This window comes from Chelonoidis abingdonii, chromosome 14, assembly GCF_003597395.2.
Source record: "Chelonoidis abingdonii isolate Lonesome George chromosome 14, CheloAbing_2.0, whole genome shotgun sequence".
Lineage (NCBI taxonomy): Eukaryota > Metazoa > Chordata > Testudines > Testudinidae > Chelonoidis > Chelonoidis abingdonii.
Window position 1 is genome coordinate 27,247,613 of NC_133782.1, and position 14,959 is coordinate 27,262,571.

A 14,959-nucleotide genomic window follows, 5' to 3' on the forward strand; every position below is an offset into this window, starting at 1 on the left:
CTAGCATGGATATTCACACACAGCACCGAAAGCATGCAGGGAACGTAACAAAATGCCAAATCCTACAAGTGGTTACTTGTTGTTTGTGGTCTCTCAGTCTCTCCTGTTGAAGCTGTTGCATTCTGGGTAAATGATTAGAGTCATTGGAGCAGGGAGACTGGATCCTGGGGCTTCTGCCACCTCGGGGAGGGCTCTGAGCACAGATCTCGCTCTCTTGGGATGGTGAGAGCTTTTCAGGGCGATGCTGTTTGTTACGTGCTGTGCACACTAACTGGGCTTCTGTTATTCTTTGTTTCTGTTTTGTTACTTGCTGTTTCATTGTTTTAGGGGTGTTGTTGGGTCCCCCCCTTTTTCTTGGGCATGGTGGGGGGGTTCAGATCAGGTTCAGGGTATCGGCTTCAAATGGGTTTAGTGGTTTGACCTGCAAGCATTGGGTTTGGTGTGCACCTGTTGTCTCCTGCACTGGGGAGTCTGTGTTGCTGAGCGTAGGTGAGGTTATTGGCTGTTCTAATATAAAAAACACCTCTTGAATGAAAAAATCTGTAGCAATTTTCCTGGCCGAGGAGCAGTTTGTGAATCATTTGGTACTGGAAGGACTCTGGGTCAAGGAATCTTTTGTTCAAGTTTTTCCCTTGTTTACTCCTGCAATGTCTCCCCTTCCTTCATAGTGAGACGCTAGTGTCTGATCTCTCCCATTAAGGGATGGGAGTTTCTCCTGTTAGTATGCAAGAACCCAGATGTGAAATATGTTATCTCATTCCAGCACTAGGTTTAGGTGGTTCTAAACAGCCCTGAACCTGGTTTTAAAGCACCACATAGATGGTGTTTCCTGTGCGGTGATGCTGGTCATTTGAGGGGTTCCTGTCCATGCATGACTGGCTCGGGGGCTCCTGATTAGATATGGGACCCCAGGATAGTGTGGAGGGTGCTGGGACCTCAATAGACCTGCATCTGTCCTGCCAGATTCTATCCCCCCCATTCGGCGTATGTGGTCTGCTGTTGCACTAGCGCAGCAAGCAGGTGCTTGGGGCAGCCAATGGAAAGGGGTGGCATGTCCTGCTCTTCAGCGGCAATTCAGCAGTGGGTTGCTGAAGAATGAAGTGGCAGTGGTAGAAGTGCCAGTGCTAATTGCGGTAGAGAACAGAGGCTCCAGTCAGGATCAAGGCCTCATTGTGCAAGGTGCTGTACACGCACAGGAAGATCCAGTTTAAGATATGTGGCCCATCTGAACTAGGTTTGCATCCATATGGCTTTCACCCAGAGAGTCTGGGTTTTGGCTTCTGTGTCTGGGTGCCATTTAGGGTTGCCAGGTGCCTGGTTTTCGGGGACTTGGCAACCCTAAATGGCACCTAAACCAAAAGTCTGGTTACTGCAGGGGTTGGGGAGGCACCAGGTCATTAACCCATGCCAGACTCTGCTCAGCCAGGGCTGCCTCCTACCTGCAGGCAGGCTCCTTCAGAGAATGCAGCAAGCAATGAGGGAGGAGGGAGAGGAGCGGGTGATGGGGGCCAGGCCTTGGGGGAAGAGGTGAAGTGTCTGGAGAAAGAGGTGGCGAAGGGGGTGTGGGAGGCTCAAGAGAAGAGGCAGAGCAGGAACAGTGCCTGAGGGGTCCGGTTACCAGAAATTAGAAAGGTGGCAACCCTATAAATCAGAAGAGGGTGAATAACTTTTTTAGGTATGAGAGACTTCCGGGAAAAAATAATAAAAGGCCCCAGTCTTCAGGGACACCAATAGATGAGGGCTGTTCTGGTTAAAGTGGTGTGAATACCTGTTTTTTTGGTTCACAGACTGTTTAAAAAAAAATTTTTTTTAAATTGTTTGTTTTGGGCTGACTCGAAACAATTGTTTTTTGAAATTTTTGGAAAACCAAAAAAAAAAAATAATTTGTTTCAGGTCGAAGGCAATGTTATATTCAACATGAAACAGAATGCTTTGCTTCATTTCCCACCTTTTTTAAACTATACTATTTTTAAAAGGAGTCCATTTCTGAACAAAAAGTCATTTTGCACTGAAAAATTGAAACATTTTGATTTTTTTTTCAGAATATTTTTAGGTTTTTTTTCAACCAAAACAGTTTGTCGAAATCAACATGAATTCATGAAATCTTTCAGTTGACCTGAATCTGCATGTTCAGCAAAAAAAAGTTTCAGATGAAAAATTTCACCTGGCTCTAGTTCTGATGTTTGTAAGTCAGGGGATACATGGAATGTAAGGAGCCAAAAAACCCATTGGAAGTTATACCAGAAATGTTCAAACACTGCAAGGTAGGGATCAAAATAGCGTGAAAATGACTTTTGTGATTTTTCTTAAAGTTTGTGAGAAAATGCCACCTAGTGGTAAGATGCAGCCTGACAAGTGGCAGGGCCTTTGAGAACTTTTTCACCAAGTTAGAGGACTGTGTGTGTTCATTATCAGAGTTTTGCTTTATCCTTACTTTGGGGAAAACAACTGAGCTTTCTCTAATTATAATATGCATTGCAAAAGCTCCTGTCATGGTAATATCTTAGCAGGGTATTGATCTTGCCAAGCACTTAAGCACGTGCTTAACTTTAAGCATGTGAATAGCCCAGTTGGCTTCAGTGGGAGTAGTCACAACCCCAGATCCATACAGCATAGCCTTAAACATGTCCTTCATGGTAAGCACGTGTTTCAATCCCACTGAAGTCAATGGAACTTAAACACATGTAAAGTTAAGCACGTGCTTAAGTGCTGCCTTTAGTTGGGATGGGCATAAGCGTGTGCTTCAGTGCTTTCCTGAATCAGAGCCCACATGCTTAAAGTTAAGCATGTGTCAGTGTTTTGCTGGGTTGAGGCCCAAGACCTGTGCTGAGAAACAGCTGTCAAAATTCCCCTGAGGTAGCCACATTTCAGTGGTGGCTGAAGGGGCTGTTTCAACAGATTTTGCAGCCTGCTTTGGGAATTTGGGCTCGGTCTGGATGATGCAAATCCAAATTGTTATGAACGCGGTGTTGTAATGACGTATCTGTGCTACATGTTCCAACAAATCTCAGAATAATTTATTACGGAGCAAAGCAATTTGTACAAACCAGGGATTAATTGCTACAAAAGCACAAATAAAGATGGCATGGATGTTCAAGGCTAGCCATTTTTCTTCAGCATCTCTGTGTACAGCAATTAATGAAATGCTTTTCCATCATGGAGGAAGGGCTGGGATAGGGAAAAACAGCTGCAAACAATCACAGCATTAAAGATAGTGATTTATTTTTAAGAAGGAAAAATGACTTTTTCCAGGGGTTTTAATAAGCACCAGTAAAATCAGAGCAGGTTGATTAATGCCCTTAGCAGGGCGGGGGCACCTTTCCCATTACTGCTTACCAGTTCGTCTTCACAGTCATCTCGCGTGAGTCCCTCCTCTTCTCCCTCCTCCCCGTTCAGCGGCTCCTCCTTGGTGATTTCTGCCTCTGATGCTGTGTCGTCCTGGGAGATCTCGCTTTTGTTCCCATCTGCCTTCTTTCGTACCTCTGAGAGACAGGAGCCGGGGCAGCAAGGTCAGGGGGATGCAGAGGAAATGGAGGAGAATAGTCCGATGGGGGTCAGATATACAGAGCCCACGAGGAGCTATTTTATAAACAATGGGTCTGCATCTCTTCCCACACTGGGATAACTCCGCTCACTCGGCTGCAGCTGGCCCACACCGGTGTGTGTGTGTGTGTGTGTGTGGGGAGAACTGGATCCAGTGACTCAGCTCTGACCTTCAGCAACCATTTCCACAAATGAGGATGGAGGTCCCATTCAATCTTCAGTGGTGATTTTGTGGGGTGGATGCCTGTCCACTGAGACCCACCCTATAGCTCCTCACAACTGTCAGTCATTACACGACCAGCCTGGGCTGGATTTGAACCAGCAAAATAGAGGGATAGCAGGCTCTATGTCCTCTTAGCTAATCTGTGAATCACCCAGCTCCACAGCTGTGGATGTTTTGAGCATTATCCCCCCGTTTTCCATGATCCATGGGAATCAGAGCAGGAGTCGTCTACATTCCAGTAGCTCAGGCTGAGCTACAAAGGGCCTATTTTCCAACACCATCAACATGCTCCTGAAGTTTGTACACTTAAATTCACCCTCTGCACCACCCAAGTCCTCACATAGGGTTTAAGAAGCGGTGACTAGCCCATATGCTTGACCTCTTCATAGGGGAGAATTCCATGCCTTAGAGTTTTAACTTTGAAAAATATAATACAGTAAACCAGTCGAGTAAAACAACTCTCCCCGCCAGAGCTGGAATCGCCATGCCCTGTCCTGGGAGGAATACAAATCGACTAAGGCACTGCAGCCTGGGCGCTTATACTGCACACTGACAGTCAGGGTGTTTACCAGCCACCCGGATTATATCTGTTTTAGGATTTGGAATCTTACCCCTTGGGCGAAGAAGTTGGCTGTCTCTGCTGCTAACTCTGACGGTGAAATCAATTAGGGGCTATGGCTGGCAGCATGCTTCCCCTGGACTGGGGCCCTGGCCGTGCAAAGACTCAGATGCCTGCTTGACTTGACTTGTCCCTTTAAAGTCAATGGGGCTATTTGCAGTGCGTAGGGTTAACCCCCTGTGTCAATCTTTGCAGGACTGGGGCCTGAATTGTTAAAAGTAAAAGCAAGCGAGATCAGAGTGCTTAGATGCAAATTGACTATGCCTTAAGCTAAACCAGCTCAGCAGAGCCAGCTCTAGTGGTGAGCAGGGCTGTTGCACTGGGCACCAACTTCCAGGGGCCGCTGTTGTGCTGTGCCTTTTTTTTTTATTTTGGTCTGCTCTGATTGGCCGGCCTTTTTCATTGTTATTTTTCTCAGCTGATTGGCCAGCTGTGGGGTTTGTTGGGTGGTTTGTTTTGGTTTTGTTTTCAGCTCAGCCACTAGGGGGCGGTGGCGGTGAAAACATTTTCCAATCTGGCCAGCAATATGGCTCAAGTCACTCTTGAGAGCCAGGTCAAGGTTACCAGGGATTCATACCCAAATCTTTGCCAACTCTCCAGGATTGCCCTGGAGCCTCCAGGAATTAAAGATTAATTTATAATTAAAGATTATGTCATGTGATGAAACCTCCCAGAATACATACAACCAAAATTGGCAACTCTAAATGCCAACCCAACTGGGAGGGTTAGCAGGGACTGGAGGCATAAGATCATTTAGCAATGAAATTTGAAAGGATGACTCAGCATTGCCAATTCTCACAATTTTATCACAAGTCTCATGGTACTTGAAGCCCCAGCTCCTGGAATTATGCGACGATGAGCTAGATTGTCAAAGGTGTTTAGACACCTAACAATGCAATGGCGCCTAGCAGGATTTTTAAAAGTGCCCATACTTTAAAAGGCTTTTAGGCACCTCTCTGTATCTTTAGGCACCTAAATGCCTCTAAATATTTGGTCATGTGTGAGAATCTCAGTTTTCTTTTAAAGTGGAAAGTTTGTTTCTAGCCATCTTGGTTGCACAGAAAAGCTTGAAAACATGACACTAGTATATCCCCAGGGCTCAGTAACCAGAAAACTAGGAACTCCCGCCCCCCAATTCATTATTTTTGAAATTTCCTGATTTAAAAGTCAAGCTCATGATTTCTGGGGACCTGACATGCTTTCTGAAACTCTTGGGGTTGGCAGTGCTGGATTTCAGAATCAAGATTTACCACGTTTTGTTGTGATTTTTAAGGGGATCCAGATTTGTGGATGGGGGGAGGGAAAACATACCATTTCTTTTTTTCCTTCCTTTTTTGCTTGAAATAGGACAACTTTTGAGTGAGCATGGATTGAGTCTTCACTCAAACATGGTTCAGTTCTGAAGCATAAATCCCACAAAGCTGTGGATTTCAATTTCAGGCAAAACTGAATGTACACCAAAAGCACACAAAAACATCGTGTGCGACAATTTCAACCATTTAGCAGAAATATGGATTTGAACTTCTCCGGGCAGGCACCTCATCTCCTTTTTGGTCTGTAGGGTACCCAACATGCTCTAGGTGCTATATAAACACACAAGAACAGCGTGTTGGAAAGTGGTAATAATTTAAAGTAACAGCCAATACAAGAACACTGGCCTCAAGCTCCCCAAGAATGGCCTGCAAAGTTGAAATAACTGGCTTTGAAACGGGCTGCGCTGCGTTTGAGCTCCTTGCCCTCTCTCAGTGCCATTATGTGCAGTTAACTGACCTGTGGATGATTTCTGTTCTTCAGCAATCTGCTCCAATCTGCCCAGAAGAGCATCAATGTTGGATTTGATCTGTGTCAGCTCGGTTTTGATTGTCTGCAGCTCATTGCATTTCACTTCAAAGAAGAGAGGGAGAAAGACAGGCTTTATTCCATGTTGTTATTTGACATATTAGCATGTGACTGGGTTTTTTTTTAAAAAAGATTTAGGATTAGTCACAAAACCTTCAGCCCTAACAGAGCTCGGCAGCCACAGCAACAATGTGGGAATCTCTCAGAGACTGGGACGGGGGGAATGCAATCAGGGATAATCTGGGGTGTCGACTCAGGAACTGTCCTATGTCACTGAAGAGATGAGTTGGGGACTGCTTAAATGGGACATACTAGGAAATGAGATGGATGTAACTGGGGCAGCCAGCAATGCACTCCCAACAGGAGTTAGAGCTGGAGGCTGTTGTAACTATCTAAATATTATGCACACATGTAAACCCATTGCACAGAAATCCTGGGGCTGCCCGCCAGCCTGTTCCATTCACTGGGGGCCGGGTGGAATGCCGGGGGCCCTTTCCAAGGAAGACAGACTACTGACAAGTGGGATAGGTTGAGACTTTTGGGAAAAGACCATTGCTCCTTTGCTGTACCAGCAGTAACCTGCTCCCTCCTCCTCTGGCCTGCCTTCCTGACATGCTTTACTGCCTGCTGTAAGTTACTGACCATGCCCTTGGGCGATGTGGTACCAACAACAAGGGGGAGACAGGAGGTTAAGCTGTGGCCTGGGTGGAACGGGTATGAAGCCAGCATGGACTGGGAACCACCGTTGTAAGGCTCAAATAGTTCCTGGCTAGCAGCGCTCCCCTCAGTCTCCATGTTACACTCCCCATTCCCAGCCACTAGCCAGCAGGACAGTAACTTTCCTTTCTCGGAACAAATTGCTGTGTCCCATTCCTGCGCACAGAGCTTTGATCGCTTGGGCCAGCAGAGTCTGGGAGCGGGGCTGCTGCTGTCCATACCAAAACTCACAGGAGCCTGCTGATGTTCCCAGCGGAGACCTGCAAGTCCACATTCTGGGACAATTGCAAAGTCCCAAACTGACTTTGGATGTTGGATCTGTATACGCAGACTCTGCGTTGGCATGTGCCAATGGGCATATGTGTGAACAACTGGGCAGCTGTGCACCCCAACAGAAGAGGTGCACAGCTACCCAAATGGCATACACAAATGCACTGCCAGCAAATCTGGAGGGTGTAACAGATGCAGTTGCACATTTAGTACGTCTATTTTAGGCAGAGCCATTGAAATCCAGTCTGCATCTTCACCCCTTCCCTTTGGAGACCAGTGAGAAGGCTTGGGCTGATTATGACAGGATTAGGGTAGGGAGAGGCCCAGGACCCACATGCTGGTGCCCCTGGAGCAGATATCTAGAGGGTCACATTTTGTACCTTACCTAACTTGTAGCAATGTCTGCCCCCCTAATTTTGGTTTATTTCACTCAAACCTGTCAGCAGGTGGCTGTGCTATTCCTAACCGGGACGGGGAATCACGGTATCTTGGACTTACCCACAGACCCCAGGTGCATGGTCATTTCAGCATGTATACATTTACCATAGCTCCTTGTAATCCTTTGGGTGAAATCCTGGTCCCACTAAAGTCAATGGGAACCACTAACTCCCAGGATTTCACCCTTTGTACAACACAGAACCTTGCCAGCTTCTCTTAATTCGCCTCTTATCAACTACTGACTGTATATCGGTGAGTGAAAGTGAAACAACAGGATTTAAAAGAAAGGAAGGTCAGCGCATCCCTGGATATTCGTCCTTGGTTTGTTTGGCAAAGCAGCAGAACATGAATTATTTAGAAGACTTCACAGTATATGTTGCATGGTATATTGGGTAAAGGTCTTAGAATATTGAGGCCTCATTACAGATCTGTGCCAATGAGTCTGGGTTGAGAGGTGGGGTGAGACTGACTTTATGAGTCTGAGTGATGGGGTATGCAAAATACCCAACTGTGAATAAGGGCTTGCCTGGACACACACTTCATTTCATCCAGAGATCTTGCAGCTCCTTACAAAGTAAGTTGGTGTCATTATCCCCATATTACAGATGGGGAAATAGAGGCAAGTTGCTTTTCAGCACCATGCCTCGGTTTCCCCATCTATAGCATGGGGATAATAACATTCACCTGTCTCACAAGGGGGCTGTGAGGCTTAATTGATCAGAGTTTGGGAAACGCTTGGAGTTTCTTAGCGGGGCAGCGTTTTATAATCTACTGTGCCTGTTTTAGTGCACTCAGTGATCGGGACATACAGGTGATTTGATGGGATGTTTGCACCTTGTCCCTTGTATTTGTACATAATACTCACATTTTAATTTGGCAGAGCTGTTTGCAATGGCAGCCGATCTGGTGAAAAGTTTGACAGGGAGCGTTGCTTTTACACGTCGAACTAAGGGGATGGTCACCCGGGGACGCTTCACAGGAACCACCCTGGGGACAGGAGAGACTCGACCTCGATACTCAAAAAGCCTGTGTGTCAAAACAGGTTACAGTCAGCAAACAGTGGAGTGAAAGCCACACTTTCAACATGAAACAGGACTTGGGAGATAGGCTAGCAAGAGCCACAAAGGGGAATGGTACAGAATCATGCCACTAGAGGTTGCTGCTGATTCACACAAATGAACAGCCGCTGCATGACACCATGAGTAGTAAGAGAAGGTGGGGGAGGTGATATCTCTTATTAGACAGACTTGTGTTGGTGAGAGAGAGACAAGCTTTCGAGCTTACACAGAGCTCTTGTCTCTCTCTCTCACCCACAGAAGCTGGTCGAATAGAAGGTATTACCTCATCCGCCTCATCTCTCTAGTACCCTGGGATGAGCACGGCTACACCACCACTGCAAACACCCTGCTCAGTGCCAGAAAGGAGCCAGGACTCCAGCATACAGTTTGACTGTCCACGTTTCAGCCCTTATGCTGGCAGCCCTTATGCTGGCACTTTTCAGCCCTTATGCTGGCAGTTTCTCTCGCTAACTGCAGTGGTCTATTGTTTACTGTGTTTTGTTAACCTGCCCCTGAAGGTTTTTGTTCTCAGAAATAATTGAGGGGGTTAGGACCCTGTAAGGGCTGAGGTGCACTTACAGGGGAAGGATCTTTGGTTCCTGTCCCCCCTTCCATTCTTCCCCTTCTTTCATTGCAGTTCCTCCCCCCTCCCTGCAACCTCCCAGCCATCCCTGTTTATACCCTGTGTTGCAGGGAGCTGGCAGGACGGAGGGGGCAAGTGACCTTTGAGATTGTCCATGGCACAGCCTGGCCTCTGCCATTGTGAGATTTGACACGAGCAGAGGGGATGCCATGACGTTTATCAAGGCTACATCCAGACAGGTGGATGCCCTGTTCCCTCCTCTCTGCCTCCATACCATTCCCCTCTGGCCAAATGTCATCTTTTCAACATGAGTAGCCACTAGCTTCAGCAGTGCTGAGCAGGCCAAGGGATAACAGGAATCCCCAAGGCCCGGTGAGGGAATGGCAACCTGAGAGGCAGTGTGAAGGGGAAGGGGAAGGCAGGCAGCTGAGGAAGGAGAGGAAGGCTGGACGGCAGCCCGGGCATAGCCACAGAGCCCACTATGTAGAAACTCAAGGGATCTGTTTAGGAGTCCGAGCTGCTTCCTTTACTGACACAAACAGGTGTTTGCTCCTTGGTCTCCCTGCAGAACCAATGCAGCTTCAACAGAGAAAGCTGGAGTCTGTCCTGCTCTGTGTGGTGGTGGGCAAAAGTGTTTGTTTATTTCTGATCCCAGAATCTTTATTCCCGAGAGGGGGTTCAGCTCCATGGCTGAGGGTGAGACTCCCTCCCTGCCTGTGCAGACAGCCAGCACAAGGCCTAGGCGCTGCTGATGGTGAACGTTACACACCTTTCTGGAAATCACAGAGAGTAACAGAGGGACCCAAAAAACCGAAGGCCCAGTCTCAGCTCGGCTTCATTTACATTGCTACTGAAGGGTTTCTAAGTGGTTTCTAGGCCTTGTGCTGTCTCTGCACAGGGGGGACATTACCTCTGGGTTGCCATTTAGAAAAACACACCCTTGCACCTGTCTGCTGAGCCGCTTTGCACTCCAAGACACAGAGGGACTGATCCTGTGAGGACCTGGGGGCATGAATAAAGTCAGTGGAAGTCGTGGGGGCACTCATAGCCGAGCAGCAGTCCCTTCCTGAGGACAGCAGCATATTAAAAGCTACAGACCTGAGACAGGGACATATTTTGGTCTGTTTGTCCCTCCCTCACTGATTTCCAGAGTGGAGTGTGATAGTTACCCCTTTCCACCTTCCCATCCAATGCCCCTCTTGTGTGGTATTTATCCACATATCATCCCCTACCATTCCCAGGGATGGCTTGACCCAGCTCAGAACCATCTAGCTCAGTCTGGTTCTGGAAGGAAACATGGAGGTGGCTCCTTCTCTCACCTCTTCCCTGCTCCTTCTACTTATCTAGCATAGCCACCTCTCAGTCTCACCACACTTGGTGGTGCTCCCTGTCTCCTGTACCTCCCCAGCGAGTTCCAGACCTCATCTGAAAACTCCTCTCTTCTTTCACTGCCTCGCCTTTGCAAAGTCTCTCTCCACCAGCTGTGCTGTTCTTTATTCTACTCTGCACGGTGTTTTGGGCTGTGGCTCATGGAGAAGCATACGCAGAATACAGCACTGCTGCCATATCACTCCTCTGCTCACCTGTCGTAAAAGTCATCTCTGTAGTAGTCATAGTCAAAGTCGTAGCCACTGTAGAGACAAGAAGACAGAAAGCTCTGATTAATTAGCATTGTTACTATCACTATTGTAATTAATTTGTTCATGCTGCCTAATGACCTCAAATGAAACATTTTATGTAGTTAAAAATCCCAACCCTTTAGCTTCATCATAGTCTAGAGTTGTGTTTTACAAGTGTGAATGTAACCAATCATCTGTCACAGTGGGCCAATTCTGGAGCATAGGAACACAGGACCTGCCAGATTGGATCAGACCTGGGCTCCATAAAGCCCAGTTCTTGGCTCTGACAGTGACCAGCACCAGTTGCTTCATACGAAGGTTTAAGAACCCCATAATAGGCAGGCAGTTGTGGGATAATCTACCCCCATGAAGGGCCCCTCCTAATCCCTACCAGTTAGACTGGATTAAATCCTGAAATGTGACGTTTTTATCCCCTCCAGAACTGTTTGTCTGCATTCACTGTTGTAACTCTGGGTGTTCGTGCTAACCAAATAACCATCTCGTTGAGTTATTTGCCTCAGCGTCATCATGTGGCAGCGAGTTCCACAGGCTAATTATGCATAACGTGCAAAAGAATCTCCTTTCATCGGTTAGACAGGGAGAGCAGAAGTTCCCAATCTGCCTGCTCTGTCCTCTTCATTATTCTATAGATTTCTATCATGATGCCTCTGACTCATCTCCTGTCAGATAAAGAATCCCAGTCTTTTCAATCTCTCTGCATATGAGTTATGAGGAACTGATTCTGCCCTCATTTACATGGGTGTAAGTCAGAGGTGACGTTATTAAAGTCATTGGAGTTACCCCAGCGTAAAATGGGTGCAAGTGAGCTCTGAATCAGGTTCAGCATTCGCTGGTGGGTTGACTTTTCCCAGATCAGAAGGATCTGGGTCAGCACAGCCTGGTCTGGGAAAGAAATATGTAGGTTGCGCCGTCTGCTTATCTAGCCTTTCTTTCTCATCTCAGTTTCTCCCCAGATGGTGCAACAGCCTCCTCCTGCACAGCCCCTTCCTTCTAGGGCCCCCTCTTAGGAGCTCAAGCCAGTTTTCCACTGGCTTTGTGTTTAGTCTCCCCCTTTGCATCCACTGCTTTGTGCAGACCTCCCTGCTCTTCTGTATAAGAGATTATCTACCCTCTCCCAAGCTGCTCCTGATGGCTCCGGCATCTCTCTCCAGGCCTGCACTTTACTGGACAGCTGCCCTTTGCCATGTTTAGTCTTAACATGGATCAATTTCAATTTCCTTTCTCAGCCTTTGTCCCTCCTCTGTTAATACGTATAATGCTTATTACTGAGGACATCCAGTTCTGCTCCAGCACCCTCATTACATCTGCTCCTGTTACCTTTATAAATGATATTGACCTTTTCTCTGATAATCCTCCTCTTCGCTTTCTCTGGCAGCATCTGCTGGAAGCTACAGCTCCTCAAAGACAAGACCCACTTCTAAACACTTCTTTCCTCCCCGCGTCATGGGTAATACTAGGCAGGCAGTTTTCCATACCAGACAGCCCATCTGCTTAGTTTCTACATAGCATGAAGTCAGTTGCCCCAGAGACAACACTCCTCTCTCTCTCTCTCTCTCTCACACACACACACACACACACAGAGGCAATATCTGAACGGGGGAAGAAGAATGAAAGTGGCTATCTGCCTATACTATGGAGGTAGGTCAGAGTTGGGAGGGTGATCTCTACTTGGGAGGAGGGAGGCTGAGGTGCTGAATGCACTGGACAGGATGCTTGTCTGCTGTGGCATGTACTTGCAGCACAACACTCCAGCCTTCATCCCAGCCAGTGCAGTCCAGTGAGGACTCACTGCATAAGTGTTCATGCCAAAGCATCCATGCACTTTGTGCCCACCCGACTGGTGCCCGAGCATTGTCTGAGTAACATGTGCAGGTTGGGGTGTGGCCTGTATGGAAAAGCGAATGCGCACTTCTATACCTGCCCTATGGAAAACATAAGTGCTTTAGCTAGAGTATGAGGCTGGGTAAATCCAAGCATTCATCCCACATTCAGAACCAGCCCAATTCTTTCAGAAGTTCAAAGCATGGTTAACTTGTTTTCTTTGCAACATGGTTTTGCAATTACTGGTTGGAACCATGATCAGAAATACTCCCTGTCCTCAGTGGTACCCATCTCGGATGGATGCTAGTCTATTCTCAGGGCTGAGTTAAGGCATAACATTTATAGCCCTGTGTCTAAGGCCCCAGCATCTGGAGTCATAGGATTTCATCAGAATTTTAGCTCCACTTAAAACAATAAGTTTCTAGCCCTCCTTGTTGTGAATAAAAGCTTGAAAATGTAACCTGAGTGTATCTGATGCAATGATGTCTGCCTGAGTCTGCAGGCAGCCTGACACAACAGCACTGTGAGGTGTGACCTGCTCACTACTTTGAGAGGTCCTGCCAACAGGACTGTAACAAAGAACTCTGTGTGTGACAGGGGAAGAAAAGTCCTGCTGGCCCATCCCTCCTACTCAAGCAGATTTACTCCAGCTGCAAGGCAAAGTATTGGGATGCCCCAGTTGCCAATCCTTGGTGGAGAAAAGAGGGCCCCAAGACATTGCAACTCTGGGACAGGACCTCAGGGAGTCCTGTGTTGTGGTGTCAGGAGTGACCCAGGTTACCTTTATCCAGCTCTGTCTGTCCTAAGATTTCCAGCCCTTTTTCTAGACTGCAGAGGTTGGAGAAACATCTGAACTTCTGGATGCTTATCTGAATACCTCCTTTCAAAATATCCTAGCTCCAGCAAGAGTTTGTGGACTAAGTTAGTTCTAGGGCTGGTCTACACTAGCTTGATCCATACCCCAGCGACAAAGTTAAGCCAACCTAAGTCCCTGTGTAGACAACACTAGGTCACAAAGAATTCTTCCATCAACCTAGCTACCACCTCTCAAGGAGATGGTTTAGCTACACTGTTGGGAGAGCCCCGCCTGTCAGCGTACATAGTGTCCACACTGAAGTGCTACAGCAGCACCTCTGTAGCGTTTCAGTTGTAGACGAGCCCTAGTGTGAGCGAAGGGAAATAGAGGAAAGAGTCCAGGATCTCGTTGCCTGTGACCTTGGTTACACTCTTGGACTCACGTGCCTCAGCATCCCTCCCTAGCATCTAATTCCCCATGTTCCTGTGTTACTAAGTCGTCCCTGCTGGGCTCATTGAGAGAGTAAATAAGCATGAGGCTTGTGAAACAGTAAAGCAATAGGATTCGTCAGTCTATCACAATGGAATCGTATGGATACAGGTTGGTATTTTTCCAAGGAGCCTAAGGGAGTTAGATACCCAGCTCCTTTTGAATTCCAGTGGGATCTGGGCACTTCCTTCCTGTATCCTTCATGTATCAAGACATCCCCAGAGGAACAAGCCAGGCACTTTGGGCTAGGTTCCCGGCTGGTGTAAACTAGCCTAGTTCCTTTGACATTATTAGAGCTGCTCCGATTACTCCCCGTGGGAGGACGAGTAAGGGACAGTAGCAGCTAAAAGGATGCTGCTTCTCCTGCTGGGATACCGGCTATGGTCATCAGAACCAAACTAATGCTGTTTTCTTATGTCTGAATTTCGATCAAGATGTGGTGATTTGCTTGGCCAGAGAAAGAGAGAGAGAGAATGTGTGCATATGTACCCCAGAGGTGTAAACATTACATTTCTTGCCTTTAGTACACCCTGGAGACTTGATAACATTCTCTCCACCCTGCAGCTATTTTTCACAAGCCAGGGGAAAACACCTAAGAAGTGCAGAGGACTTTCAAATCACTTCAGGGACAGTGACTACTTTGCTCAGGACAGATATCTGGGCATGCTAACGTCCATGGAACAGCAAGGAAAATGCAGCTGCTGAATGTACCAGGATCATCCAGGTAAAACACAGCTGCTGCCAAATGTATCAGGTGCATACTCGCTGTGCTGCTTATTAACACATCCACAGAGAAAGCAGTGACTATGCTGTTGACTAACAATATCGCTTTAAATAGGAAGAGGTGAATCAGGCTGGATAAAATAAAAAAATATTCCAGCAGAGGTTCATTCATCTGTGCTCCCAACATCCTCTTGTGTCTC

The 14,959-nt window shown here is 47.2% G+C and overlaps 1 protein-coding gene across 4 annotated transcripts in view; it reads right to left on the reverse strand.

The window, feature by feature from the left end:
* Positions 1 to 14,959, reverse strand: part of RALY (RALY heterogeneous nuclear ribonucleoprotein) — a 313,721-nt gene that overhangs the window by 2,371 nt on the left and 296,391 nt on the right. For 3 of the 4 annotated variants that reach the window (XM_075072316.1, XM_075072313.1, XM_075072315.1), the window contains exons 5-8: positions 10,874 to 10,921; positions 8,515 to 8,675; positions 6,156 to 6,269; positions 3,337 to 3,482 (exon numbers count right to left, since the gene is read on the reverse strand). In XM_075072316.1, coding sequence (XP_074928417.1) covers positions 3,337 to 3,482; positions 6,156 to 6,269; positions 8,515 to 8,675; positions 10,874 to 10,921 — 469 coding nt within the window. Of the gene's footprint in view, positions 1 to 2,095; positions 3,188 to 3,336; positions 3,483 to 6,155; positions 6,270 to 8,514; positions 8,676 to 10,873; positions 10,922 to 14,959 lie in introns of those variants that run through there. The other variant, XM_075072314.1, reaches the window with a different exon arrangement.